The 27,580-nt window shown below is 44.9% G+C and overlaps 1 protein-coding gene across 3 annotated transcripts in view; it reads left to right on the forward strand.

Annotated features, from left to right (window-relative positions):
• PHTF1 (putative homeodomain transcription factor 1) overlaps positions 1–27,580 on the forward strand; it is a 383,734-nt gene that overhangs the window by 73,941 nt on the left and 282,213 nt on the right. For all 3 annotated transcript variants that reach the window (XM_073667168.1, XM_073667167.1, XM_073667166.1), the window contains exon 5: positions 3,418–3,576. In XM_073667168.1, the coding sequence (XP_073523269.1) occupies positions 3,418–3,576 (159 nt within the window). The remainder of the gene's footprint in view (positions 1–3,417; positions 3,577–27,580) is intronic.

Genomic DNA, 27,580 nt, shown 5'->3' on the forward strand with positions numbered 1-27,580 from the left:
GGGCAATGTATGGGGGTGATGGTGCAGGGCAGCAGCAGTAACGACACGGAGTCAGTGATGCTGTCCAGGGCCTTTACTCACAGTTCTTATTATCCAGACCACTTCTGCAGGTAACGGCTGCCCACGTTATACTGTGCTCACCAGGTGAGGGGCTCAGACAACTCCCAGATAACTTTGGAGCGCTTCACAGGACCCCCTTTCTGTGTCCTTTGTCTGGCCTTTCTTACCATCGCTTCTGTCCAGCTGCCTCGGGCCTCCTCTTGGTAAACTTGGCGCCAGTTTCCCTAACCCTATGTGGTGCCTTCCTAGCGGGTGTAGCGAGGGGCTGCGCCACATAAAATGTCACGGCCTCCGGTTTCTAGCCGAGGGTCGTTTCCCTCCTCCACTAGTTTCGGGGACCGGTCTCCCCCTTTGGCCTGACCCCTCCACGCAGGTGGATTCGGGCGTGCGGTGGCGACTCGCCCGTCCGCACCCCTGGGATCCCTTCGTTCCTCGTTCCTGGAACCTTCTCCGCTCCTCTTCCTTCCTTCTCCCTCTTCCAGGCCTGGGCCTCTGTTACTAAGCCCGCCTCCGGAGCAGAGCTCATGCAGAGCCCCTGCTCCCTGTCACTTCTGCTCAGACTTCTCTGCACTGAACTAAGATGGTGCCCACCTTTTATACTCCCTTCTCAATGCACCCAGGAACTGCTTCCTTCCTACTCCTGCACTACAGGGTTCCCCTTCCTCGGTGTTCCCTCTCCCCACTCCAGCCAGGGACAGGGACTGTCGTGCCCATCTCAGGGGCATATTGGTCGCCCTGCCCCATGGCAATGTGGTGTAATGCATGCAGGTGTCGGGGTCCTGATCCACACTCCATTCTTACCTAAGAGTGAGATATCACACCTCTGGGTGAGGTGCAATACCTCTGTAGCAACCGAGCCCTCGGGGTGCTACAGTTCCATTTATCTTCAGCCTTGGTGACGTATTGCGATACAGGGCCGTGATTTTGGCTATAAAAGAGCCCCCCTAGACCCCTACCCCAAGCTTTTTAAGAGAATAATATATGGCGTACCAGAAGACTCTATGGAATGCTTTCTCAGCATCCAACGAGAGTATCTAATTACAATTTTTTAACTGCATCTAGCCCAGGAAATACTTTGTGCCTAGTAGCAGTGTCTGCTAGTCAGCGGATTATCCCAGCTGTTAAGCAAGCTACACCACCTGTAGTTTGGACACTTCATTTTTTCAAAGGAAATGCTTCGGGAACCCGGGATACTCAGTGAAGAGCATCAGGAGGCACCCCAAGGCATAGGGGCTGGGACTGGCGGTAGGACGCCTTGCGGTGGACCGCCGAGCTCGATCCTTATAAAAGCTTTTTAACTGCAGCAGCTTTAGTGGACGCTACTGGAGCTGGAATTACGCGGCTGCTGGCATGAGACTTGCCCTCCAATAGATCCTTGTAAAAGGATTTAAAGTGTATTCATTCAAATTAGAGAGACAATTTAAATTAAAAAGCTTAGACCTGCCTCCATCACACGGGGGCTCACTCGACCCACCAGCGGACAGGCACCAGTATTGGGAGAGGGGGGTTGGCCGTCAGGGTCCACCGCAGCTCTGGCACAAACCCGGCGACACGGAAGTCGCACTGGCAGGAACGGAGTGGCCGTGTCGGCTTCGCACTTTTTCGGTTTTAGAAGGGCATGACATGCCTATATCTGTGTCTCCCCCTCCTTTTACTCCTCCACCTCTTTTCTTTTCGCATGCCTATATGTACTTGTCACTTTTCCATGTGTTAGTTGTGTCTTCTGAGCAGTTTGTCAGGTTTTGGACACCTTTTGAAGGTGTTTTCTATGTGTTTCTATGTGTTTTTGTTTGCCTGCCATTGGTTTTAACGGTGTTCGAAGGTGTTCGACGAACAGTTTGACGAACAGTTCGGCGAACATACGGGTGTTCGACAAACCGAACCGAACTCGAACACTACGGGGGTGGCTCAACACTACTCCTGAGTGTTGATCGGTCTCTACAGTGACCGGTGTTTGATCATCAGATCTGAATTGGACTTCATCTGTCCTCCTTGGTACAAACTCTGGAGCCTCTGGAGTTAGTACACTCTCCTGAGGATGGTACATCCCTCTCATTGCCGGTCCGAGAAATACAACGGTGTGCTCTTCTTCATCGGAACTTTCAAGGTCACTATCCACCACCGGAGCTTCAATCTGTGGTGATCTCTTAGTCGATCTCAGTCGATGTCTGTCTGCTTCTGGGAAGTCTTGTTGTGGTGGGACATAATCACAGGGTGGTAATAAATTCCGATGGGCTATTCTTGTTTTCTTGCCCTTTCTTTCCAATCGGATTTCATACACTGGACTGTCATCGGCTTTCCTCTATAGGATCACATACACCTTGTCTTCCCAGTACGAACTAAGTTTTCCTGGACCAGCTTTCTCACATACGTTCTTGGACTAGCCCCCTGCTTCCCGGTGCCATTTCTGCTCCATAACATTTTCTATCATAGTACTCCTTACTCTTGCTCTGTCCTTGCGTAATCACTTTGAACGCTATGTTGTATGCCTTTGCCATCCGTTCCTTCCATTTCCAAACGTACTCCGGATACGTTCTATAAGTCTCTGACCAGGGAGTATCGAACATGATGTCGATTGGCAGTTTTGGTGATCGTCCATACAATAGGAAGAAGGGTGAGTAACACGTTGCATCGCTCTTTGTACAGTTATAGGCATGTACCACTTTTGACAGAGAACTCTTCCAATCTTTCTTCTCGTCAGCTATTAAAGTGTGCAACATTAACAGTAATGTCCGGTTAAAACGTTTCACTTGTCCATAACCCTCTGGGTGATAGGGTGCGATCTCTGAATTCTACAGTACTTTCCTAGCTTGGCAAAGAGCTGGTTCTCAAATTCTCTTCCTTGGTCGTGGTGTAACCTCATAGGGAACCGAAACCTCAAATCAAAATCATTGAAGATCTTCTCTGCCGCTGTTAAACCAGCTTTATTGGTGGTGGCAAATGCTCGGGCAAATCAATTAAAATGGTCCATCGCCACCAATATGTCATTATCTTCCTGTCCTACTCTGCACTGTTAGTTCAGGGAGTTTATCTGACCTGTGTTTAGTTTCTCTCCTGATCTGAATCCTGTTCAGTTGCCTTCTGTCAGATCCAGATAGCACACCACCTTTCTCTTTGGCTTCAGCCAGACTACAATACAAGTTCCCCACAATCCCCTGGGGCTCTGCTAAAACACTCCATGTCTCCTGTTACTGTGTTAACCCCTCTAGTTGCTGAATGCTTTTGAAGCAACCGCACTACTTCTGCATGTCACGATATTATATATTTTTCATAATTACCAATAACTAGAAGGTCATTTTGATATCAGTTGCAGGAGCAAATGTATGATCCTCTCATGAACATTGTATTTTATTTCAGGTTCTACATTTGCCAAAGCTAAACCAGAAAGTCCATGGACATCCCTAACTCGAAAAGGCTTAGTAAGGGTGGTACTGTTTCCATTGTTCAGCAAGTGGTGGATGTGTGTGACCAGTCCTGGTGTCTTCACTTGGCTCATGGTGCTTTATATCATGCAAGGTAAAATGTACTTTACTTTATCAAAAAATATTAATATTTTAAGCATTCTGTTCAAAAAAAGCAGATTTGGGTATCAGATGTTCAAAACCATTTATACATGCATATATACAATCAAATCTCTAGAGATCCCCAAATAAAATGTTGTTGAAAATAAGTTTTCTAGATGGGTGGTCTTAAGAAGATGGCCAGTATGCATAATATATGATGGAACTGAAAATCTTTAACTGGAGATCTTGTTTTGAAAAGGGGATGTGCTTTCTAAAAGAGTATGTATAGATGTAGCAGAGCTTAGTTTGTAAGTTGTTCAGTTTGTCACTTGACGGGATTCAAGAGGTATCGTTTTCCATTATCGGTAGTTTTGCATAGGATTCCAAGTACCTACTTTTTTGCTAAGTTATATGATAAATCCAAATTGATAAGATGCAGCTCCTTACAAAAGTCCAACCATTTGGAGCTCTTCTATCCTGAACAATTAAAGGTGTTATCCAATACTTTTTTTATTCTATGCGGCTAAGCATTTATCGGCAGGTAGTTGGTAACTACCTGATTGTTCTGGTGTATGGTGATCTCTCCCAACTCAGAGCAGTCACATATCTGCACCTGGTGGCAATTTTCCCACTTTCTGTGATGTACCGTCAACAGAGCCCATTCTTCCACTCTGCTCTGTCGATGGGGCGCCACTGAGAACATCATGTTTATTAACAGCCGGCTCCCCACTGGCTAACTGCCATTTACATTGCATGAGCAGTGTAGCAAGATAATTCTGCTAGTGACACTGATACCAAGCATAGGCGCAGGTAATCAGTGACTTGTAGAGTTTTTTGCACTGCTCATGCGCCAGCTCATGCAATGTACGGTAAACCAGACTCAGCACACTTGCACTGCGCTATGCACCGACTGTCAGTCAACATGGCGTCAGAGTGAAGCCCCGTCGACAGAGGAGGGTGGAAGAGAAGAAACTGCTCTGTCCACAAGATATCACAGGCATAGGCGGATTATAATGAGGGCAATCTGGGCTACCCGGAGCCCGCATGACAATATAGCAGACGCGAACACGCAGCACGCTCTGCGTGGCCACGTCTGCTTTACTCACGTCATGCTGAGCCCCTGGGATTCCCTGGTGTCTGCTCTTGCAGATCTGGACCTGGTGCTGGCTCTGCCTCCCTGCTTGTCTTGTGCTGCCTTTTCAATGCTTCCCTCCTACTGGCAGCTCCTTGTGCCTGGTGATGGTAAGAGGCAAACAGCATGATAAATTGTGTGTTGTGAGAGACGGGCATGATGTTACCCTGAGGGGGCTGCAGGGCAGTATGTTACCCTGGGGGGTGGGGCTGCAGGGCATGATGTTACCCTGGGGGGCGGGGCTGCAGGACATGATGTTACCCTGGGGGAGGGCTGCAGGGCATGATGCTACGCTTGGGGGGCTGCAGGGCATGATGTTACCCTGGGGGAAGCTGTAGGGCATGAAGTTACCCTGGGGGGGATGTAGGGCATGATGTTAACCTGGGAGGGCTGCAGGACATGATGTTACCCTGGTGGAGCTGTAGGGCATGATGTTACCCTGAAGGAGGGGGCTGCAGGGCATGATATTACCCTAGTGGTGCTGCAGGACATGATGGTACCCTGGGGAGGCTGCAGGGCATGATGTTACCCTGGGGGGGCTGCAGGACATGATGTTAGCCTGAAGGGGGGGGGCTTCTGGGCATGATGTTACCCTGGGGGGGCTGCAGGGCATGATATCACCCTAGTGGGGCTGCAGTAAATGATGTTACTCTGGAGAGGCTGCAGGGCATGATGTTACCCTGGGGGGGCTGCAGGACATGATGTTACCCTGGGGGGCTGCAGGGTATGTTATCATGGGGCTGTTTAGTATATTATCCTGGGGCTACAGATTAATGTTACCCTGTGGGATTGGAGGCTGCAGGGAGCTACGTGGGGATTCATACTTTATATAGGGAGCTATGTGTGGGTTTATACTTTGTATACGCTGCTATTTTTTCTTTTTAAATCACTGTTTTCCTGTGTAAATGTGTGTGCATTTATGTATTGGGTTTTTGAATTATTAAATAAAGAGAGAATTTTTAGGTTTTTTTGTTATGGTTTACATGTATAAGGGCCCAATAGGTTGATCGCTTTGGTTGTTGATTGACAGGGCTATGCGGGGGCTCATATTGTACATAGGGGGATGTCAGCATACTTAAATGAAACCTATCGGGTCCCCTATGCCCTCTAATCCAGTAGCATTCAGCTATATGCAATTATACCCCTCCCTAACCACTGCGTCTTTGAAGAAGGGTGTACGCTTCCTGACTTCAGAGATGCGCATGATCGGAGGCCACCTTCTGAACTCCTGGACATGTGCAGTGCGCACACCACCTTCTTCAGAGACGCACTGAGGCTGCCAGAATGAGCGGCATGTCTCCGCACATTTGCATTAGCTGGTAATGATGCCGCTCATCCAAATTATGCTATAACACTCACAGGGGCATGATAACATGGAAAGAAAGCCGACTAGTCTGGAGAACTAATGCCCCATCGACTAGTCAAAGCCCTCATTAACATAGGGAAAGCGGAGGTTATAAATAGAGATGAGCGGTGTTCGACTAGAACTGTTCGCCAATCTCAAATTCGAGCTGTTTTGGGCGGTGTTCGAGTTGTTCGACGAACCCGAACGATTTGCAAAATATTCGGCTGTTCGAGGTTATGTTCGATAACTGTTCGTGCACCAAAAGCGTGTCCTGCATGTCTGGCGCTATTTAGAGCACCAATCATGCAGGGATTGTCTGCCACTCACTGTAATGCCACAGCCATGGTGGTTGTGGCATTACAGTGATTGCCCAAATCGATGGGAACAGTGCCAACAGTGAAACATGAAAAGCCGGCAATTCAACAGCGGCATACACCGGTACCCGACAATTTAGAACCGAAAGAATAGAGCTTCACACATAGATTAGATAGATAGAAACATGTCAGTCACACATATAAGAAGCACAGTGACAGTGTTGCTTACTGTACTTGTCATTTAGTGTAAAGGATTTATCAAAAAAAATAATAGTGTTTTCATGCACCGTCTCTTTAAAAAAGCCGGCCGGCAATTCAGCAGCGGTACCTGACAATTTATAACAGACAGAATAGAGCTTCACACATAGATTAGATAGATAGAAACATGTCAGTCACATATATATGAAGTACAGTGACAGTGTTGATTACTGTACTTGTCATTTAGAGTAAAGGATTTATTAAAAAAAATAATAGTGTTTTCATGCACCGTCTCTTTAAAAAAGCCAGCCGGCAATTCAGCATCTGTACCCAACAATTTAGAATAGAAGGAATAGAGAATCACACATAGATTAGGTAGATAGAAACATGTCAGTCACATATATATGAAGTACAGTGACAGTGTTGCTTACTGTACTTGTCATTTAGTATAAAGGATTTATTAAAAAAAATAATAGTGTTTTCATGCACCGTCTCTTTAAAAAAGCCGGCCGGCAATTCAGCATCTGTACCCGACAATTTAGAATAGAAGGAATAGAGAATCACACATAGATTAGATAGATAGAAACATGTCAGTCACATATATATGAAGTACAGTGACAGTGTTGCTTACTGTACTTGTCATTTAGTGTAAAGGATTTATTAAAAAAAAATAATAGTGTTTTCATGCACCGTCTCTTTAAAAAAGCCGTCCGGCAATTCAGCATCTGTACCCGACAATTTAGAATAGAAGGAATAGAGAATCACACATAGATTAGATAGATAGAAACATGTCAGTCACATATATATGAAGTACAGTGACAGTGTTGCTTACTGTACTTGTCATTTAGTGTAAAGGATTTATTAAAAAAAAATAATAGTGTTTTCATGCACCGTCTCTTTAAAAAAGCCGTCCAGCAATTCAGCATCTGTACCCGACAATTTAGAATAGAAGGAATAGAGAATCACACATAGATTAGATAGATAGAAACATGTCAGTCACATATATATGAAGTACAGTGACAGTGTTGATTACTGTACTTGTCATTTAGTGTTAAAATAAAGGATTTATTTAAAAAAAAATTGGCGTGGGGATCCCCATAATTTTAGGCTCTAGCGGAGGTTAACCAGACGGCTGGGGCAGATGTTTGAAGCCTGGGAAGGGGGTAATACCCACGGAGCTTCCCAGGCTACTAATATCAGCCCCCAGCGGAATACCTAGCCTTTACTAGCTATTAAAATGGGGGACCCCCCAAAAAAATGACGTGGGGTCCCCCCTATTTTAATAGCTAGCAAAGGCTAGGCAGACAGCTGGGGGCTGATATTAATAGCCCAGGAAGGGTTCCATGAATATTGGCCCCCTCCCAGGCTAGAAACACCAGCCGTCAGCCGCCCCAGAAATGGCGCATCCTTAGGATGCGCCAATTCTGGCACTTAGCCTCGCTCTTCCCACTGCCCTGGTGCGGTGGCAGGGGGTAATAGGGTTGGGGTTGATGTCAGCTTATAATGCCAGCTGACATCAAGCCCAGGTTAGTAATGGAGAGGCGTCTATAAGACACCCCCATTACTAACCCCATAGTCAAAGTTAAAAGAAAACACAAACACCCAGAATAAAGTCCTTTAATTGAAATAAAGACACATTCCTTTATTGTTCTAAATTAAACCATACTTACCATCACGCCCATTCCAGCTGAAGCCAACGATCTCCTGCAATAAAAGAAAAATAATAAAGCAACTTCATCCTTACCTTTCCATGGTTCCCACGACAGCTTCAGCTCTGCTACATCGAGATAACAGGCTGGACCGCAGCAGAACGCTGCCATGCAGCCTGTCATCCCGCAGACACTGAGAAGCGCAGGCATGCTTGCGCTCTGCAGTGTCTGGCTGTGACGGCATAAAGATGAGACGAGTTCATGACCAATGAACTCGGCGCACCTCATGCACGTCACTGACAGCGTGGGAGAATTCTCCTGCACTCAGCACTTCAGCGTGAGAATTCTCCCACGCTGTCAGTGACGTACATGAGGTCAGCTGAGTTCATTGGACATGAATGAGCTCACCTCATGCATGTCACTGACAGCGTGGGAGAATTCTCACACTGTAGCGCTGAGTGCAGGAGAATTTTCCCACGCTGTCAGTGACGTGCATGAGGTGAGCTGAGATCATTGGACATGAGCTTGTCTCATCTTTATGCCGTCACAGCGAGACACTGAGGAGCGCAAGCATGCCTGCGCTTCTCAGTGTCCGCGGGATGACAGGCTGGATGGCAGCGTTCTGCTGCGGTCCAGCCTGTCATCTCGATGTAGCAGAGCTGAAGCTGTCGTGGGAACCATGGAAAGGTAAGGATGAGGTTGCTTTATTATTTTACTTTTATTGCAGAAGACATTGGCTTCAGCTGGAATGGGCGTGATGGTAAGTATGGTTTAATTTAGAACAATAAAGAATTGTGTGTTTATTTCAATTAAAGGACTTTATTCTGGGTGTTGTGTTTTTTTAAATACTTTACTAGAAATTCATGGTGGTCATGTCTAATATTGGCGTGACCCCATGAATTTCGGGCTTAGGGCCAGCTGATAATGCCAAGCTGGCCTTAACCCCTTTATTACCCAGTGAGCCACCGCACCAGGGCCCTGGATGAGTTGGGTACAGCGCCAGAAGATGGCGCTTCTATGAACGCGCCATTTTCTGGGGCGGCTGCGGACTGCAATTTGCAGCAGGTGGGGCCCAGAAAGCTTGGGCCTCCCTGCGCTGCGGATTCCAGCTCCCAGCTGCCTAGTTGTACCTGGCTGGGCACAAAAATAGGGCGAAGCCCCAAGCATTTTTTTTTTAAATTATTTCATGAAATTCATGGAATAATTAAGAAAAAAAGGGCTTCCCTATATTGTTGTGTCCAACCAGGTACAAATAGGCAGCTGGTGGTTGGGGGCAGCCCGTCCCTGCCTGCTGTACCTGGCTGGACACAAATATAGTGCGAAGCCCCACGTCAATTTTTTTAAAATTATTTCATGAAATAATTTTTTTTAAAAAGGGCTTCCCTATATTGTTGTGTCTGGCCAGGTACAAATAGGCAGCTGGTGGTTGGGGGCAGCCCGTTCCTGCCTGCTGTACCTGACTGGACACAAATATAGGGCGAAGCCCCACGTCAGTTTTTTTTAAATTATTTCAGGAAATTCATGAAATAATGAAAAAAAAATTGATGTGGGGCTTCGCCCTATATTTGTGTCCAGTCAGGTACAGCAGGCAGGAACGGGCTGCTCCCAACCACCAGCTGCCTATTTGTACCTAGCCGGACACAACAATATAGGGAAGCCCTTTTTTTCTTAATTATTCCATGAATTTCATGAATTTAAAAAAAAAATACGTGGAGCTTCGCCCTATTTTTGTGTCCAGCCAGGTACAACTAGGCAGCTGGGGGCTGGAATCTGCAGCGCAGGGAGGCCCAAGCTTTCTGGGCCCCACCCGCTGCAAATTGCAGTCCGCAGCCGCCCCAGAAAATGGCACGTTCATAGAAGCGCCATCTTCTGGCGCTGTACCCAACTCATCCAGGGCCCTGGTGCGGTGGCTCACTGGGTAATAAAGGGGTTAAGGCCAGCTTGGCATTATCAGCTGGCCCTAAGCCCGAAATTCATGGGGTCACGCCAATATTAGACATGACCACCATGAATTTCTAGTAAAGTATTTAAAAAAAACACAAACACCCAGAAAAAAGTCCTTTAATTGAAATAAACACACAATTCTTTATTGTTCTAAATTAAACCATACTTACCGCCACGCCCATTCCAGCTGAAGCCAATGATCTCCTGCAATAAAAGTAAAATAATAAAGCAACATCATCCTTACCTTTCCATGGCTCCCACGACAGCTTCAGCTCTGCTACATCGAGATGACAGGCTGGACCGCAGCAGAAAGCTGCCATCCAGCCTGTCATCCCGCAGACACTGAGAAGCGCAGGCATGCTTGCGCTACTCAGTGTCTGGCTGTGACGGCATCCAGATGAGCCGAGGTCATGTCCAATGAACTCGGCGCACCTCATTCACGTCACTGACAGCGTGGGAAAATTCTCACGCTGAAGCGCTGAGTGCAGGAGAATTTTCCCACGCTGTCAGTGACGTACATGAGGTGAGCCGAGTTCATTGTCGGCTCATCTGGATGCCGTCACAGTCAGACACTGAGGAGCGCAAGCATGCCTGCGCTTCTCAGTGTGTGCGGCATGGCAAGCTGGATGGCAGCGTTCTGCTGCGGTCCAGCCTGTCATCTCGATGTAGCAGAGCTGAAGCTGTCCTGGGAACCATGGAAAGGTAAGGATGAGGTTGCTTTATTATTTTTCTTTTATTGCAGGAGATCGTTGGCTTCAGCTGGAATGGGCGTGATGGTAAGTATGGTTTAATTTAGAACAATAAAGAATTGTGTCTTTATTTCAATTAAAGGACTTTATTCTGGGTGTTTGTGTTTTTTTTTTAACTTTGACTATGGGGTTAGTAATGGGGGTGTATTATAGACGCCTCTCCATTACTAACCTGGGCTTGATGTCAGCTGGCATTATAAGCTGACATCAACCCCAACCCTATTACCCCCTGCCACCGCACCAGGGCAGCGTGGAAGAGCGAGGCTAAGTGCCAGAATTGGCGCATCCTATGGATGCGCCATTTCTGGGGCGGCTGACGGCTGGTGTTTCTAGCCTGGGAGGGGGCCAATATTCATGGCTCCCTTCCTGGGCTATTAATATCAGCCCCCAGCTGTCTGCCTAGCCTTTGCTAGCTATTAAATTAGGGGGACCCCACGTCATTTTTTTGGGGGGGGTCCCCCATTTTAATAGCTAGTAAAGGCTAGGTATTCAGCTGGGGGCTGATATTAGTAGCCTGGGAAGCTCCGTGGGTATTACCCCCTTCCCAGGCTTCAAACATCTGCCCCAGCTGTCTGCTTAAACTCCGCTAGAGACTAAAATTACGGGGAACCCCACGCCAATTTTTTTTAATAATAAATCCTTTAATACTAAATGACAAGTACAGTAACCAACACTATCACTGTACTTATTATATATGTGACTGACATGTTTCTATCTATCTAATCTATGTGTGAAGCTCTATTCTGTCTGTTATAAATTGTCGGGTACAGATGCTGAATTGCCGGCCGGCTTTTTTAAAGAGACGGTGCATGAAAACACTATTATTTTTTTTGATAAATCCTTTACACTAAATGACAATTACAGTAAGCAACACTGTCACTGTACTTCGTATATATGTGGCTGACATGTTTCTATCTATCTAATCTATGTGTGATTCTCTATTCCTTCTATTCTAAATTGTCGGGTACAGATGCTGAATTGCCAGCCGGCTTTTTTAAAGAGACGGTGCATGAAAACACTATTATTTTTTTTAATAAATCCTTTGCAGTAAATGACAAGTACAGTAAGCAACACTGTCACTGTACTTCATATATATGTGACTGACATGTTTCTATCTATCTAATCTATGTGTGAAGCTCTATTCTGTCTGTTATAAATTGTCGGGTACCGCTGCTGAATTGCCGGCCGGCTTTTTTAAAGAGACGGTGCACGAAAACACTATTATATTTTTGAATAAATCCTTTACACTAAATGACAAGTACAGTAAGCAACACTGTCACTGTACTTCATATATATGTGACTGACATGTTTCTATCTATCTAATCTATGTGTGATGCTCTATTCCTTCATGTCTAAATTGTCGGGTACCGGTGTATGCCGCTGCTGAATTGCCGGCCGGCTTTTTTAAAGAAAGCGTCTTCTGAGCAGTTTGTGAGCTTTTGGACACCTTTGAAGGTGTTTTCTATGTGTTCCTATGTGTTTTTGTTTGCCTGCCATTGGTTTTAACGGTGTTCTAAGGTGTTCGACGAACAGTTCCTCGAACATCCCGGTGTTCGACGAACCGAACCGAACCCGAACACTACGGGGGTGGCTCAACACTAGTTATAAATGCTTTTTTAAAGCATTTATTTAACTGAATTGTGTTACACAGGGCTGGTAAGGGAGGGTATAATTATATATAGCTGAATGCTGCTGGATTGGAGGGCATGGGGGACCTGACAGGTTCCCTTTAATTCTGCTCTTATTAAGTCATAAAATTAGTATACAAAAATAATTATAATTAATAAGTTAATATTGAGCATAATTAATTTCAGCCTATTGGTTTGGTCTCCACAACAGTTACGGTCTCTCATGTAGCCGCTTGGGAAAATTAAACTGCTCCCCTGCTCTATTATGTATAGTGCTATGTTATGTATAGTTCTGTACATAAGGGAAAAATTTGCGTGACGCGCTAAGCTATCTAAACTCTACGGGGCCCTAACTACTCTTAATCCACCCATGATCACATGAAGTGGGACAGTTACCAACAGGAGCGGTTCTGTGACCGCTCTGAGCCGGGAGAGGTCGGTGTACGGCAGAACAAGCAGGTAGCTGACAACTATCTACTGATAAGTGCTGAGCCCCATAGAAGAAAAAAATAAGTCCCGGAAAACCCCTTTAACCTTTTCATAATGATTGACAGATAGAGACTGGTTGTTAGGTCATGGCCCCACTGTCAACATTTGGTCAGTATTCGGTCAGTATTTTTTACCAGGAGTGGGAGCCAAAACCAGGTGAAGAACAATCAGAGAAAAGGTATAATAGAAACAAGTCACCAATTCTGCATTTATCACCCACTCCTAGTTTTGGCTCCCACTCCTGAGAAAAAATACTGACCAAATACTGGGGCCATGGCCTAACAACCATTAGGAGACCGTATGCCGATCTCTCCCGGCTCAGAGCGGTCACAGATGACGCTTGCCTGATCCTTCGCTGGTTTCCTAGGCAGTATACAGAGACCAGCAGAAGCAGAAGCTTTTTTTTAATTTTAAGCAAATATTCACACCTCGGGTATGTTAATCCACAGCTATAGACTGTATATGCTATACTATAATTTGATTGGGGATTTTTTCTTCCCCATTATATACACTTGGGGAAATCCAGAAGAAATTCCTGCACTTTATACATAAGAAATTCACACTCTCTACATTTAAAAATTCTCATTGCAGGTCAATTTACAGGTCATTGCAAATCCACATGTGAAATTACCCTAAGGGTTGAATATTTATGCAAGCAGAATTTTTCACTTTTTTATTTTATTCATAGGAAAAATCTGATGACAAGTAAAATTATTATTATTGTAATTTTTCCATTTACTGTTTGAAACATTCTTGGTTATTTGTCATTTAGAAAATCAAGGGATTTTTTTAAGGGATTGTATTCTTTTTTGAAGACACTGTACAGCCATGTTTTCATGTATACATGCCAATAAAAAATTGATTTCATGATATCACCAGTTTTCTAGTAGGACTACCAGTACTATGTGTTATGTCCATAATCGGTAGAATATGTATCGAACTGCTCCTTTGATAGAATACGTCAAACCATTCTTTCATTAGTAAAGAAAGTGAAGTGATGCCAGCATTATCTGAAGTGGCACGGAATGTGCAGAGAAACATATTTGTGTACTTTTCTCAAAAATAACTTCAAAAGCTTCCAAATGTTCTTTTAAAAAAAAGAGATGAGTTTATTGAATGAGTCCTGGAGCCGCAATCCAAGAATATCACCCACACATGTCAGGAGATGATAACTTATGAAATCTTGAAAAACAACAAATATCTTATTATGGCAACTATTGACTTTAAGAACACTTTTCCATGAAATAAAAAAAAAATGATATTATGGTAGTTTTTAGTAACATCTCATGTCCATGTTAATTAAGCACATTTGGACCCATGCAGGTGTATACCTTTGGGAGTTGTCAGAATTTTTCAAAAACATGTTCTATGTTTTTCATCATAAAGCCATTAGAAGACTAAAAGGTTCACATAAAACTGAATCTTTGATAAACCCTTTGTAGTTAACATTAAAAGCAACTCTGTGAAGTCTGGAACATAAGATTAGTCATTTCCCACCAGGACTCGGGTGTAATATTTGTTCCTTGTTAAACAAATAACAGATTTAAACGGCAAGAAGGCAAACTACGTTGATTATTATTTGGTGATCTCATTATGTCAAGGTCTTTTTTCCCGTATTGCCTAATAAAGTCAAATGTATCTGAATCATTAACAAATGACTGTTCCAAAAATCTGATTAGTATAAACATAATGGGTGCACAACACTGGCGGATACAGACAGAAAAGGGCCCCTGTGCAAGAACAATATATGGGCCCTTTACAGACCAAGAGCTTTTAAAAATTCAAAATTTCACCTTCTTTGGGTTAGAAATGGGCCCCATTACCTCTTGGGCCTCTGTGCGGTCACACAGGTTTCTCCAATGATATGTCCGCCCCTGGTGCACAACACAGGGATCCAGTCATCTGACATCTGCTAATAAATTCCTTCATTACTGCTAATGATAGTTTAGACCGTGTGTATATTTTATCCCGTAATAGGGTGCATGATATCGAACCATGTTGTGCAGTTTTACATCCTGTACAGTTGAGTATCATGGACTGGGTTTTTGTCATCAGTGCTTCTAGGGGAGAACTCAGGCTAGCCAGATATGAACTACATCCAATGGAGCATGCTATGAAAAATCTGTATTGCAGACTTACTATACTTATTTACTAGAGATGAGCGGTGTTCGACTCGAACTGATCGCCAATCTCAAATTCGAGCTGTTTTGGGCGGTGTTCGAGCCGTTCGGCGAACACGAACGATTTGAAAAAAATTCGGCTGTTCGAGGTTGTGTTCGATAACTGTTCGTGCACCAAAATCATAACTGAATTTTTTCTCAGTAATGCTGAAAATTAATGTTAATACGCAGTTTGAGTGTACAGTGGGGCGGGGGGAGGGGCAGGGGATGGATCTCTGCATAAATAATGAAGATCTTCATTTTTTTTTCTCTTTCCCGCATTTACAGTGGGGAGGTGCAATCTGTCAGCCTATCAGCAGTGCACACATGGAGCGAACTGCTTTTTTTCACACAAGCAAGGGTATGTGTCATTGGCAGTGTATGTCACATGTCCTTGCCCTATAAGACCCAGCCATTTTCCACGTAGCCACCATTTTCTCACTACTGCATCTGCGTGTTAGATGGCACCGTTGTTGCTGTGTGCGCTATACTTTGAGTGTTAATTTCAAGCCAATTTTTGCACAAATCTACAGATAGCTTGGGAGTAGGGAATAGTTGTGATTGCAGTCCTTTTGAGGACTAGGTTACATCATTTCCTACGACTTTTATCAGGCAGGTCTGTGCTCTTAAATAGATAGGTTGGGAGTAGGGACTAATTGTAATTGCAGTCCTTTTGAGGGCTAGGTTACATCAGTTCCTATCACTTTTTGCCAGGCAGGTCTGTGCCAGTGCTGTGCAAGTTTTTTTCACAGCATTTGGCTAAATCTAGCTAAGCAAATCCTTTTTGGCCTCTTGCAGTGTGTGTTAGTCATTGGAGTAGCCTATCTGTGTTGCAAGCTACACCACCTGTGTATAGAATACAAATTTTTTTACTGCACCTAGCCAAGTAAAACCTTTTGGGCATAGCATCATTCTATTAGTCCATCTATACTAACCTCCGCCAGGTTGCAAATTAAAAATAATTTTTATCTGCATCTAGCTCTGAAAACATATTTCGGCTTGTAGCAGTGTGTGGGACTTGTTCTATTAGTCTATCTATACTAACCTCCACCAGGTTGCAAATAAAAAATAATTTTTATCTGCATCTAGCTCTGAAAAAATATTTGGGCTTGTAGCAGTGTGTGGGACTTGTTCTATTAATCCATCTATACTAACCTCCACCAGGTTGCAAATTAAAAATAATTTTTATCTGCATCTAGCTCTGAAAAAATATTTGAGCTTGTAGCAGTGTGTGGGACTTGTTCTATTAGTCCATCTATACTAACCTCCACCAGGTTGCAAATTAAAAATATTTTTTATCTGCATCTAGCTCTGAAAAAATATTTGGGCTTGTAGCAGTGTGTGGGACTTGTTCTATTAGTCCATCTATACTAACCTCCACCAAGTTGCAAATTAAAAATATTTTTTATCTGCATCTAGCTCTGAAAAAATATTTGGGCTTGTAGCAGTGTGTGGGATTTGTTCTATTAGTCCATCTATACTAACCTCCACCACCTGTGTATGTAATAAAATTGTTTTACTGCATCTAACCCAGCCAATACTTTTGGGTTAATACCACAGTGTGGCCACTCAGCTCTGCTCGGTTCCCATCCATTGTTTTTTGTGCAAACAACTCCAGAGTTGTCAATTAGTTAACCACCAAAATGAGTGGAAAAAGGCCTGCTGCTGGTAGAAAGGGGAATAGGCGTGTTGGGAAGGGAAAAAAAGGTTGTGTCCATGGGGTAGGTGTTAAAGCAACAGTAGCATCTGCAGAAGAAAGACCATCTTCCAGCCAAACTAAGATGTCTACTTCTTTTAGCGGACAATGTGATAAGATCCCTTTCTTACGGCCACGCCAATCGCAACAAATTCCAGATGAGGCACAAAAACAGCAAGTGCTTCAATGGATATCAAGTGCTCCTTTAAGTGGGCTCTCCTCCACCTCAACATCACAAATACTCCAGTCCTCAGAGGTGTCACCCCAATCGCACTTGCTTCCTCACAGCTCCCAAGTCTCCAGCTGCCCGTCTGAGTATGGGGTAGAACAGATGGTTCAGTCTGCAGAGCTGTTTACTCATACTATAGCCTGGGAATCAGAGGTCGGCTACAGAGCTGCTGTGAATCCAGACGAGGGAAATGATCTGCACTAATGCCCAGAATCTTTGAGTCGGATCCAGGAACAGACGCAGAAGGTTCTGACCATAATGTAGACCCTCGTTCCCAAACTGTAACTCCTGTTGGTGGAGACAATGAGGAAGACTATGATGAGACTCAAATACCTGATTGGAGCGACAACTTTAGTTTTTTGTCAGGGCAGGAAGAGGTTGGCTCTGAGGACGACGGGTGTGATAACACACAGGGTGATGATGACGAGGTTGGAGATCCCACTTACTGTCAACCCACAGTCAGCCAGTCGATGAGGTCAGCAGAGGAGGTGGAGGAGGATGCTAGTGACGACGAGGTCAGGTTGCGCCTTCCTTGACAGAGACGTAGTACTGGAAGCACGTCAATAACTGCATCCTCAAACACAACTCTGCCTCTGACCACAAGTCGTGGTGGCTCTTCAGGTCGCATGGGTGCTAAGCCTTGCATAGCCTCGGCATTTTTTCAGATCGATAAGGATGACCCAACTCGTGTTATCTGTAACATTTGTCAGCAAAAGCAAAGTAGAGGCCAAAAAATACATAGTTTGAGTACTTCATGCATGAACCGGTACATGGATATGAAGCATAAGTTGCAGTGGGAAGCTCACTGTGCTACAATGCGGCCTAGCCGGCTGGGCCAACCACAGTCTGCCACATCTTGTGCATCCGCGGCCTCTTCATCCTCTGTGACTGGGGGGACAGCAGTCACACCTATTTTGGGAGGCAGACCTGCCACCTCTTTACCCACAACAGCCAGCGTGATTGGCAGGTCATCATTTTCTTTGGAGGTGGAATCACCAGCTGGTGTTCAGCGCTGTCCGACATCGATAGCACCACCTTTGGATCAAGGCAACCTAACATGTCCGCCTGCATCTTCCTCACAGACTGGCAGTTTGCAGGGGACACCCTTCTCAACACCGTCTAAGCACGACAGCCAGCCCTCGGTCCCTCAGATGTGGACAAGTAAAAGACCATTTCCTCCTGGCCATGAGAAAGCTAAGAGGTTGAATTTCACCATATGCAAGCTCTTGGCTACAGAAATGCTGCCTTTCCGCCTGGTGGACAAAGAGGATTTTCGAGACCTTATGTCTGTCGCAGTGCCCCAGTACCAGATGCCCAGTCGGCACTACTTCTCAAAGAAAGATGTGCCTGCGCTCCACCAGCATGTCGCACACAACATCACCGCTTCTTTGAGAAACTCTGTGTGTGACAGGGTGCATTTCACCACAGACACTTGGATGAGTAGGCATGGACAGGGGCGTTACATGTCGCTGACTGGGCACTGGGTAACTATGGTGACAGCAGGACAAGGGGCTGCTGTCGAAGTCTTGCCGTCCCCACGAGTTGTGCGTCAATCCTCTTTATCTCGAAGTTCCTCCACTGCTTCTGCCTCCTCAACCTCCTCTCGGTCCTCCACCTGCACCCAAAGCCTGTCTGGGCATGCCACAAGCTTTCTAACTGCGCAGAAGGGATCCTGCACACCTCCTTACTATGCTGGCAGCAAGGCTCAGCGTCGTCAGGCGGTTTTTACTTTGAAATGTCTGGGAAATGTGAGTCACACAGCTGAGGAGTTGTGGTCAGCTCTGGAGAACCAGTTTCATGAATGGTTGTCTCCACTGGACCTGAAACCAGGGAAGGCCGTGTGCGACAATGCTGCAAACCTCGGTGCGGCCCTTTGCCGGGGCAATGTTACACACATGCCTTGTATGGCTCACGTGTTGAACCTGGTTGTCCAGCAATTTTTAGCCCACTATCCTGGACTAGATGGCCTTCTGCAGAGGGCACGGTCGCTGTGTGCTCACTTCCGCCGTTCGCATCCCACAGCTCAGCGACTTACATCTCTACAGAAGTCGTTGGGCCTGCCACTTCACCGGCTAAAATGCGATGTGCCTACCCGGTGGAATTCAACTCTGAACATGTTGCAGCGACTGTGGCAGCACCGACAAGCACTGGTGCAATATGTTCTGATGTATAGCCTGGGCCAACGAGATCCAGAGGTGGGGCAAATCACGCTGGAGGAGTGGTCTCAGATCAGGGACCTATGCACCCTTCTGCACAGTTTTGAAATGGCGACGAAGATGTTTAGTGCTGAAGATGCCATTATCAGCTTGACTATTCCAGTGATTTACATGCTGGAGCACATGTTAAACAGAATTCGGAGTCAGGTGGTGGCACAAGAGGAGGTGGAGGAAATAGAGGAGGAGGAGTTGTATGCGGAAGGGCTAACATCTGCAAGGTCCAGACGGTCGGCAGCACCAAGGCGGCAGGCATGTGAGGGTGGGGGAGATGGTTTTACCAGGGCGCATGGTAGCAGCCAAACTAGTGAGGAAGGTGCAGGAGCCCAGGAAGAAGTGGAGGACGAATTGATGGAAGACTCATCAGATGAGGGAGACCTTGATCACATTTCTGTTGTGCGAGGTTGGGGGTAGAGGGCAGAGGAAGGAAGCATGATTGTTACCTCGCCACCAACACAACAGGGACTTGGTGCTCCTGGATGCGCAAGACACATGAGTACCTTCTTGCTGCACTACCTGCAACATGACCCTCGAATTGTGAGAATTAGAAATAATCCTGACTACCGGGTTGCCACACTGTTAGATCCCCGGTACAAAAGTAAAGTTGCAGAAATTATTCCTGCTATAGAAAGGGATGCACGCATGCGGGAGTATCAGCAGAGACTGTTGCAGAATCTTACATGTTCTTTTCCGCAAAACACCAGTGGTGCACGTAGTGAATTTCACAGTTCCAACTTGCCAACCGTGGGACCGTCGAGTGTTCAGCACTCGAAACGTAACAGAAACACAGTATCTGCTGGTAACATCAATTTTGCGGAATCATTTCACCACTTTTTTAGCCCATCCTTTGCAAGGCCACAGGAGACAAGAAGTCTGACACATAGTCAACGCCTAGAGACGATGGTACAGGAGTATCTCCAAGTAAACATTGAAGCCATGACTGTGTCACTGGACCCTTGCTCTTTTTGGGCTTCCAATTTGGATAAATGGCCGGAGCTCACCACATACGCCTTGGAAATTTTGTCATGCCCCGCAGCCAGCGTTCTGTCTGAACGTGTGTTCAGCGCTGCTGGTGGTATGCTGACAGATAAGCGCACGCGGCTCTCCACTGATAATGTAGACAGACTCACGTTCATAAAGATGAACAAATCCTGGATCCGAAAGGACTTTTCTATCCCTGTGTCATCCTGGGGAGAGTAAAAGCTGGATGATTTGTTAAAATCACGTCACCAACCGTTTTAAGCTTTCAAATTACTAATCATGTTTATCTGTATCTTGGCTGGAAAATAATTTGGGCCTTGTAGCAGTGTACAGTACTGATTCTATTAGGCCATCTATACTAAACTCCACCAGATTTAAAATTACTAATCATGTTTATCTGTATCTTGACTGGAAAATAATTTGGGCCTTGTAGAAGTTTGCAGTACTGATTCTATTAGGCCATCTATACTAAACTCCACCAGATTTAAAATTACTAATCATGTTTATCTGTATCTTGGCTGGAAAATAATTTGGGCCTTGTAGCACTGTGCAGTACTGATTCTATTAGGCCATCTATACTAAACTCCACCAGATTTAAAATTACTAATCATGTTTATCTATATCTTGGCTGGAAAATAATTTGGGCCTTGTAGCAGTGTGCAGTACTGATTCTATTAGGCCATCTATACTAAGCTCCACCAGCTTTCAAATTATTAATAATTTTTAGCTGCTTCTAGCCCGGAAAATAATTTTGGGGCTCCTAGATGCGCAAGACACATGAGTGCCTTCTTGCTGCACTACCTGCAACATGACCCTCAGATTGTCAGAATTCAAAATAATCCTGACTACTGGGTTGCCACACTCTTAGATCACCCACACTCTTCGATCAACCTTTTCATTTTAATAAAGAACAAGAAAATGGTCATTTTTGAAATTATAAGCATTAGCAGGTTATTAGAAACTGAAATCAAACAGTTTTCAACTCAAAACTTTATTCTAGGTGATGTTACATTTGCACATAGGACCCCTTGTTCGAAAGGAGCTTCTGAACTCTCTCGTCCATTGAATTTGTCAGGTTTTGGATGGTTTCTGCTTCAATTGTTTTGCATGAGGACAGAATACCCTCCCAGAGCTGTTGCTTAGATGTGAACTGCCTCCTCCCGCCATCATAGAAACTCCTTTTGATGATGCTCCAGAGGTTCTCAATGGGGTTGAGGTCAGGGGAGCATGGGGGTCACACCATAAGTTTGTCCCCTTTTATGCCCATATCAGCCAGAGATGCAGATGTGTTATGTGCAGCATGAGACGGTGCATTATCATGCATGAAAATGATCTTGCTGTGGAATACACGGTTCTTCTTCTTGAACCATGGCAGGAAGTGCTGTTTGAGAAACTCCACATACATTATGGAGTTCATCTTTACCCCTTCAGGGATCCTAAAGGGGCCGACAATCTCTCTCCCCATGATTCCAGCCCAAAACATTACTCCACCTCCTCCTTGTTGGCACCGTAGCCGTGTTTGCGTGGGTTGTCCATCAACCAGCCATCCTCCACTCCATCCATCTGGACCATTGAGCATTGCACGGCACTCATCGGTGAACAAAACAGTTTTGAAGTCAGTCTTCATGTATTATTTGGCCCACTGGAGCCGTTTCTGCTTGTGTACAGTGGATAGAGGAGGTCGACAGGATGGCTTACGCACAGCTGCAAACCTCTGAAGGACCCTGCATTTTGTTGTTCGGGGGACGTTGGAGGCACCAGCAGCTTCAAAAACTTGTCTGCTGCTATGACAAGGCTTTTTTGCCGCTGCTCTTTTAACCTGATGTAATTGCCTGTAGGAAAGAGTCCTCAATTTTCCCTTATCAGCACGCACACGTGTGTACTGTGAATCAGCTACATACTTCTTGATTGTGCGATGATCAGGATGAAGTGTCTTGGCAATGTTGATTGTAGTCATGCCTTGACCTAAACACTCCACAATTTGTTGCTTCTCAGCAGCCGACACATCCTTTTTCTTTCCCATTTTGGCAGAAAATCTAGGCTGCTTAATAATGTGGGACAGCCTTCTTAAGTAGTCTTGCCTTTCATTAGACACACCTGCCAAACTAATTAGCACAGGTGTCTGCAATTGTTTACAGTGATATAAAGAGCCCTGACACACATCACCATCAATGAGCTTAACTGACAAACAAAAAAATTCTTACCTTATCACTCCTAAACACTTTTTGCATAATAATTTGGAACACAGTGTTCATGTGCTTTTCCACAAAACACCAGTGGTTCACGTAATGAATCTTACAGTTCTAACTTGCCAACCGTGGTCTGTATGGAGTTGTTCAATAAAGGGCCCAAAATTAAGATAACATAGACAGGAGAATTCCTAAGTATTTGATACCCTGTGAGGGCCAGGCAAAGGGAAAGTTGGTCTGGATGGAATCCTGTATGGATTTGGGGAGGGAGACATCGAGGGCCTCAGACTTTGCTGCATTGATTTTAAAATTTGACCATGTAACAAAGTGATTTATTTCAGCCATAACAACAGGGATGGATATATGTGATTGAGTGATATATACTAGGGCATCATCAGCAAATGCAGAGCACTTGTACTCGGTGCCTCCCACCTCAATCCACCTAATATTGGGGTTATGGCGAATTGATGAGAGCAGGTGCTCCGTCACTAGGATGTATAAGAGAGGGTGCAGAGGACATCCCTGCCTTGTCCCATTGGTGATTATGAAAGGTGATGAAAATGTTCCATTTATCTTCAGCCTAGGTGACGTATTGCGATACAGGGCCGTGATTTTGGCTGTAAAAGGGTCCCCTAGACCCCTACCCCAAGCTTTTTAAGAGAATAATATATGGCGTGCCAGGAGACTCTATGGAATGCTTTCTCAGCATCCAACGAGAGTATCTAATTACAAATTTTTAACTGCATCTAGCCCAGGAAATACTTTGTGCCTAGTAGCAGTGTCTGCTAGGCAGCGGATTATCCCAGCTGTTAAGCAAGCTACACCACCTGTAGTTTGGACACTTAATTTTTTCAAAGGAAATGCTTCGGGCCCCCGGGACACTCAGTGAAGAGCATCGGGAGGCACCCCAAGGCACAGGGGCTGGGACTGGCGGTAGGACGCCTTACGGTGGACCACCAAGCTCGATCCTTATAAAAGCTTTTTAACTGCAGCAGCTTTAGTGGATGCTACTGGAGCTGGAATTCCCGCAGCTGCTGGCATCAGACTTGCCCTCCAATAGATCCTTGTAAAAGGATTTAAAGTGTACTCATTCAAATTAGAGAGACTGTTAGGAGGGGGTTGCAGACAACTTTAATATAATGGAACGCAACCGACCCCGGGGTCCTCGATGCAGCCTGGTGGAAAGGAAAGCAACCAACTTAAATGTAAAACCCTTCCGTGTTACTGCACACGGTAACGGGTATAGCGGTTCGCTCAATCTCCATTAACAGCACAGGAGATGTGCGACCGGGAAACTAACGGGCTTAGCGGTTCGCTCGATCTCCGTTAACAGCACGGGAGATGTGCGACTGGGAAACTATCTGTAGTCCTGTTACAGCACAGGGACTACAGTGGCGGCGCTAGGATGCATGTGTGACTACGCCAACGGGTACACGTGCCCCCAGTCGGCGTGCTACCGGACAGATGGGTTCAACTCCACGTGGCGAACCGGCGTTGGCCGTGCACAGGATGTCTGCAGGCTGCTCGGGGTGATAGGCGACCCATTTGGCTGAGCCAGGCTGCCAGACGAAGCTACCTGCCTCTATGGAGCTAACCTGCCTCTATGGAGCTAACCTGCCTATGCGACCTGTGCTAATCAGCCGAGCGAACTCTGGCATCGGCAGGCCACGGAGTGAACAGTTAGGGAGCACGTGGAACAGAGTTGTCCACACAACGGCATCACTTGCTCAAATGATCAGAGCGCGTCGCCATGTTTGTGGGCGGGCCTTTTAAAGACTAAGACCTGCCCACCGACGCGCCATTGGTGACGTTACCCATGGACCAATCAGGCGGTGCCAGGTCACCGGGTCAGGTGGGTGCCAACCCACCAATCATGATCCGCCAGGTCAAGGACATGCTCAGTGCGGCAAATCCTGGACTTAGATTCCACAAGCCCTGTTTCCCTCTGCAACCCAGGCTTAACATTGCTAGGCACAACTACCTGGGAGATAAACAGTGCTTGCAGACCAACTAGGCGATGAGGCTGATGGTGATGCTGAGCAGCATCAGCCTGGCTGGACAGAAATGGGAGACCACAGAAAGTCCTGGACCCAATTCAAATCCAGCACCAGACCAATGCCTAACAGAGACAATTTAAATTAAAAAGCTTAGACCTGCCTCCACCGCAGGGGGGCTCACTCGACCCACCAGCAAAAAGGCGACACAGAGGTCGCACGGGCAGGAACGGACTGGCCGTGTCGGCTTCGCACTTTTTTGGTTTTAGAAGGGCATGATATGCCTATATCTGTGTCTCCCCTTCCTTTTACTCCTCCACCTCTTTTCTTTTCGCATGACTATATGTACTTGTCACTTTTCCATGTGGTAGTTGTGTCTTCTGAGCAGTTTGTCAGCTTTTGGACACCTTTTGAAGTGTTTTCTATGTGTTCCTATGTGTTTTTGTTTGCCTGCCATTGGTTTTAACGGTGTTCGACGAACAGTTCGACGAACATACGGGTGTTCGACGAACCGAACCGAACTCGAACACTACGGGGGTGGCTCAACACTATTATTTACTACTATGAGGTTGTATTACCATGAAATGTATTACCACTGTATTTGGGGTGACATATGATATGAGCCCTAAGGTTAAACAGGCAAATTAAGGGGGTTGTTGCTTCATAAATTATTTATTTGCTAAAAGGGTTGTCCACTACTAGACAACTCCTTATTGTGCTTCATAAATTCAGAAAATGAAAAAACTGCTGGACCGGCACTGCTTCACAACTCTCAGCCCCCAATGATCACCTGACATAAACAATGACACATGACTACTGCAGCTAATCAGGGGTGGCTGATCAGCTGCTGCCTTCACAATTCTATCAAAGTGAAAGAACAGAATATAGGGCAGAGAGTGTAGGAGCGGCGCTGGTCCTGAAGTTAAGTATAATTTTTTTTTTAATCTATTCAGCACCCTGGGTCCATTTATAAGGCCTTTTCTAGTAGTAACTCCCTCTTTAAAAGGTTCTTGGCTACAGAGAATTTAGGAAAAGCTACAAGGAAGTCTGACAGGCAGCCATTAAGTGTTATCTAATAATTATTTTTTATTACTAGTGTGGAGATTGGGGTGCTTGGTGTATATAGCTATACCCGCCCAAAAACAATTTGCCCTTTTAACTTCTAATGTGAGTTTTCCTGAACTATGCTAACCAGTTACATGCTTGATTTCATCTTTCACTTTCACTATAATTGCTTGTGTTCATAACTAGTGTTGAGCCACCCCCGTAGTGTTCGGGTTCAGTTCGGTTCGTCGAACACCGGGATGTTCGAGGAACTGTTCGTCGAACTGTTCGTCGAACACCTTAGAACACCGTCGAACACCGTTAAAACCAATGGCAGGCAAACAAAAACACATAGGAACACATAGAAAACACCTTCAAAGGTGTACAAAAGCTCACAAACTGCTCAGAAGACGCTTTCTTTAAAAAAGCCGGCCGGCAATTCAGCAGCGGCATACACCGGTACCCGACAATTTAGACATGAAGGAATAGAGCATCACACATAGATTAGATAGATAGAAACATGTCAGTCACATATATATGAAGTACAGTGACAGTGTTGATTACTGTACTTGTCATTTAGTGTAAAGGATTTATTAAAAAATATAATAGTGTTTTCGTGCACCGTCTCTTTAAAAAAGCCGGCCGGCAATTCAGCAGCGGTACCCGACAATTTATAACAGACAGAATAGAGCTTCACACATAGATTAGATAGATAGAAACATGTCAGTCACATATATATGAAGTATGGTGACAGTGTTGCTTACTGTACTTGTCATTTACTGCAAAGGATTTATTAAAAAAAATAATAGTGTTTTCATGCACCGTCTCTTTAAAAAAGCCGGCCGGCAATTCAGCATCTGTACCCGACAATTTATAACAGACAGAATAGAGAATCACACATAGATTAGATAGCTAGAAACATGTCAGTCACATATATAATAAGTACAGTGACAGTGTTGATTACTGTACTTGTCATTTAGTGTAAAGGATTTATTAAAAAATATAATAGTGTTTTCGTGCACCGTCTCTTTAAAAAAGCCGGCCGGCAATTCAGCAGCGGTACCCGACAATTTATAACAGACAGAATAGAGCTTCACACATAGATTAGATAGATAGAAACATGTCAGTCACATATATATGAAGTACTGTGACAGTGTTGCTTACTGTACTTGTCATTTACTGCAAAGGATTTATTAAAAAAAATAATAGTGTTTTCATGCACCGTCTCTTTAAAAAAGCCGGCCGGCAATTCAGCAGCGGTACCCGACAATTTATAACAGACAGAATAGAGCTTCACACATAGATTAGATAGATAGAAACATGTCAGTCACATATATATGAAGTACAGTGACAGTGTTGATTACTGTACTTGTCATTTAGTGTAAAGGATTTATTAAAAAATATAATAGTGTTTTCGTGCACCGTCTCTTTAAAAAAGCCGGCCGGCAATTCAGCAGCGGTACCCGACAATTTATAACAGACAGAATAGAGCTTCACACATAGATTAGATAGATAGAAACATGTCAGTCACATATATATGAAGTATGGTGACAGTGTTGCTTACTGTACTTGTCATTTACTGCAAAGGATTTATTAAAAAAAATAATAGTGTTTTCATGCACCGTCTCTTTAAAAAAGCCGGCCGGCAATTCAGCATCTGTACCCGACAATTTATAACAGACAGAATAGAGAATCACACATAGATTAGATAGATAGAAACATGTCAGTCACATATATAATAAGTACAGTGACAGTGTTGATTACTGTACTTGTCATTTAGTGTAAAGGATTTATTAAAAAATATAATAGTGTTTTCGTGCACCGTCTCTTTAAAAAAGCCGGCCGGCAATTCAGCAGCGGTACCCGACAATTTATAACAGACAGAATAGAGCTTCACACATAGATTAGATAGATAGAAACATGTCAGTCACATATATATGAAGTACTGTGACAGTGTTGCTTACTGTACTTGTCATTTACTGCAAAGGATTTATTAAAAAAAATAATAGTGTTTTCATGCACCGTCTCTTTAAAAAAGCCGGCCGGCAATTCAGCAGCGGTACC

The sequence above is a fragment of the Phyllobates terribilis genome, unplaced genomic scaffold (genome assembly GCF_046119375.1).
Source record: "Phyllobates terribilis strain yellow unplaced genomic scaffold, ASM4611937v1 Scaffold_2__4_contigs__length_985480577, whole genome shotgun sequence".
Lineage (NCBI taxonomy): Eukaryota > Metazoa > Chordata > Amphibia > Anura > Dendrobatidae > Phyllobates > Phyllobates terribilis.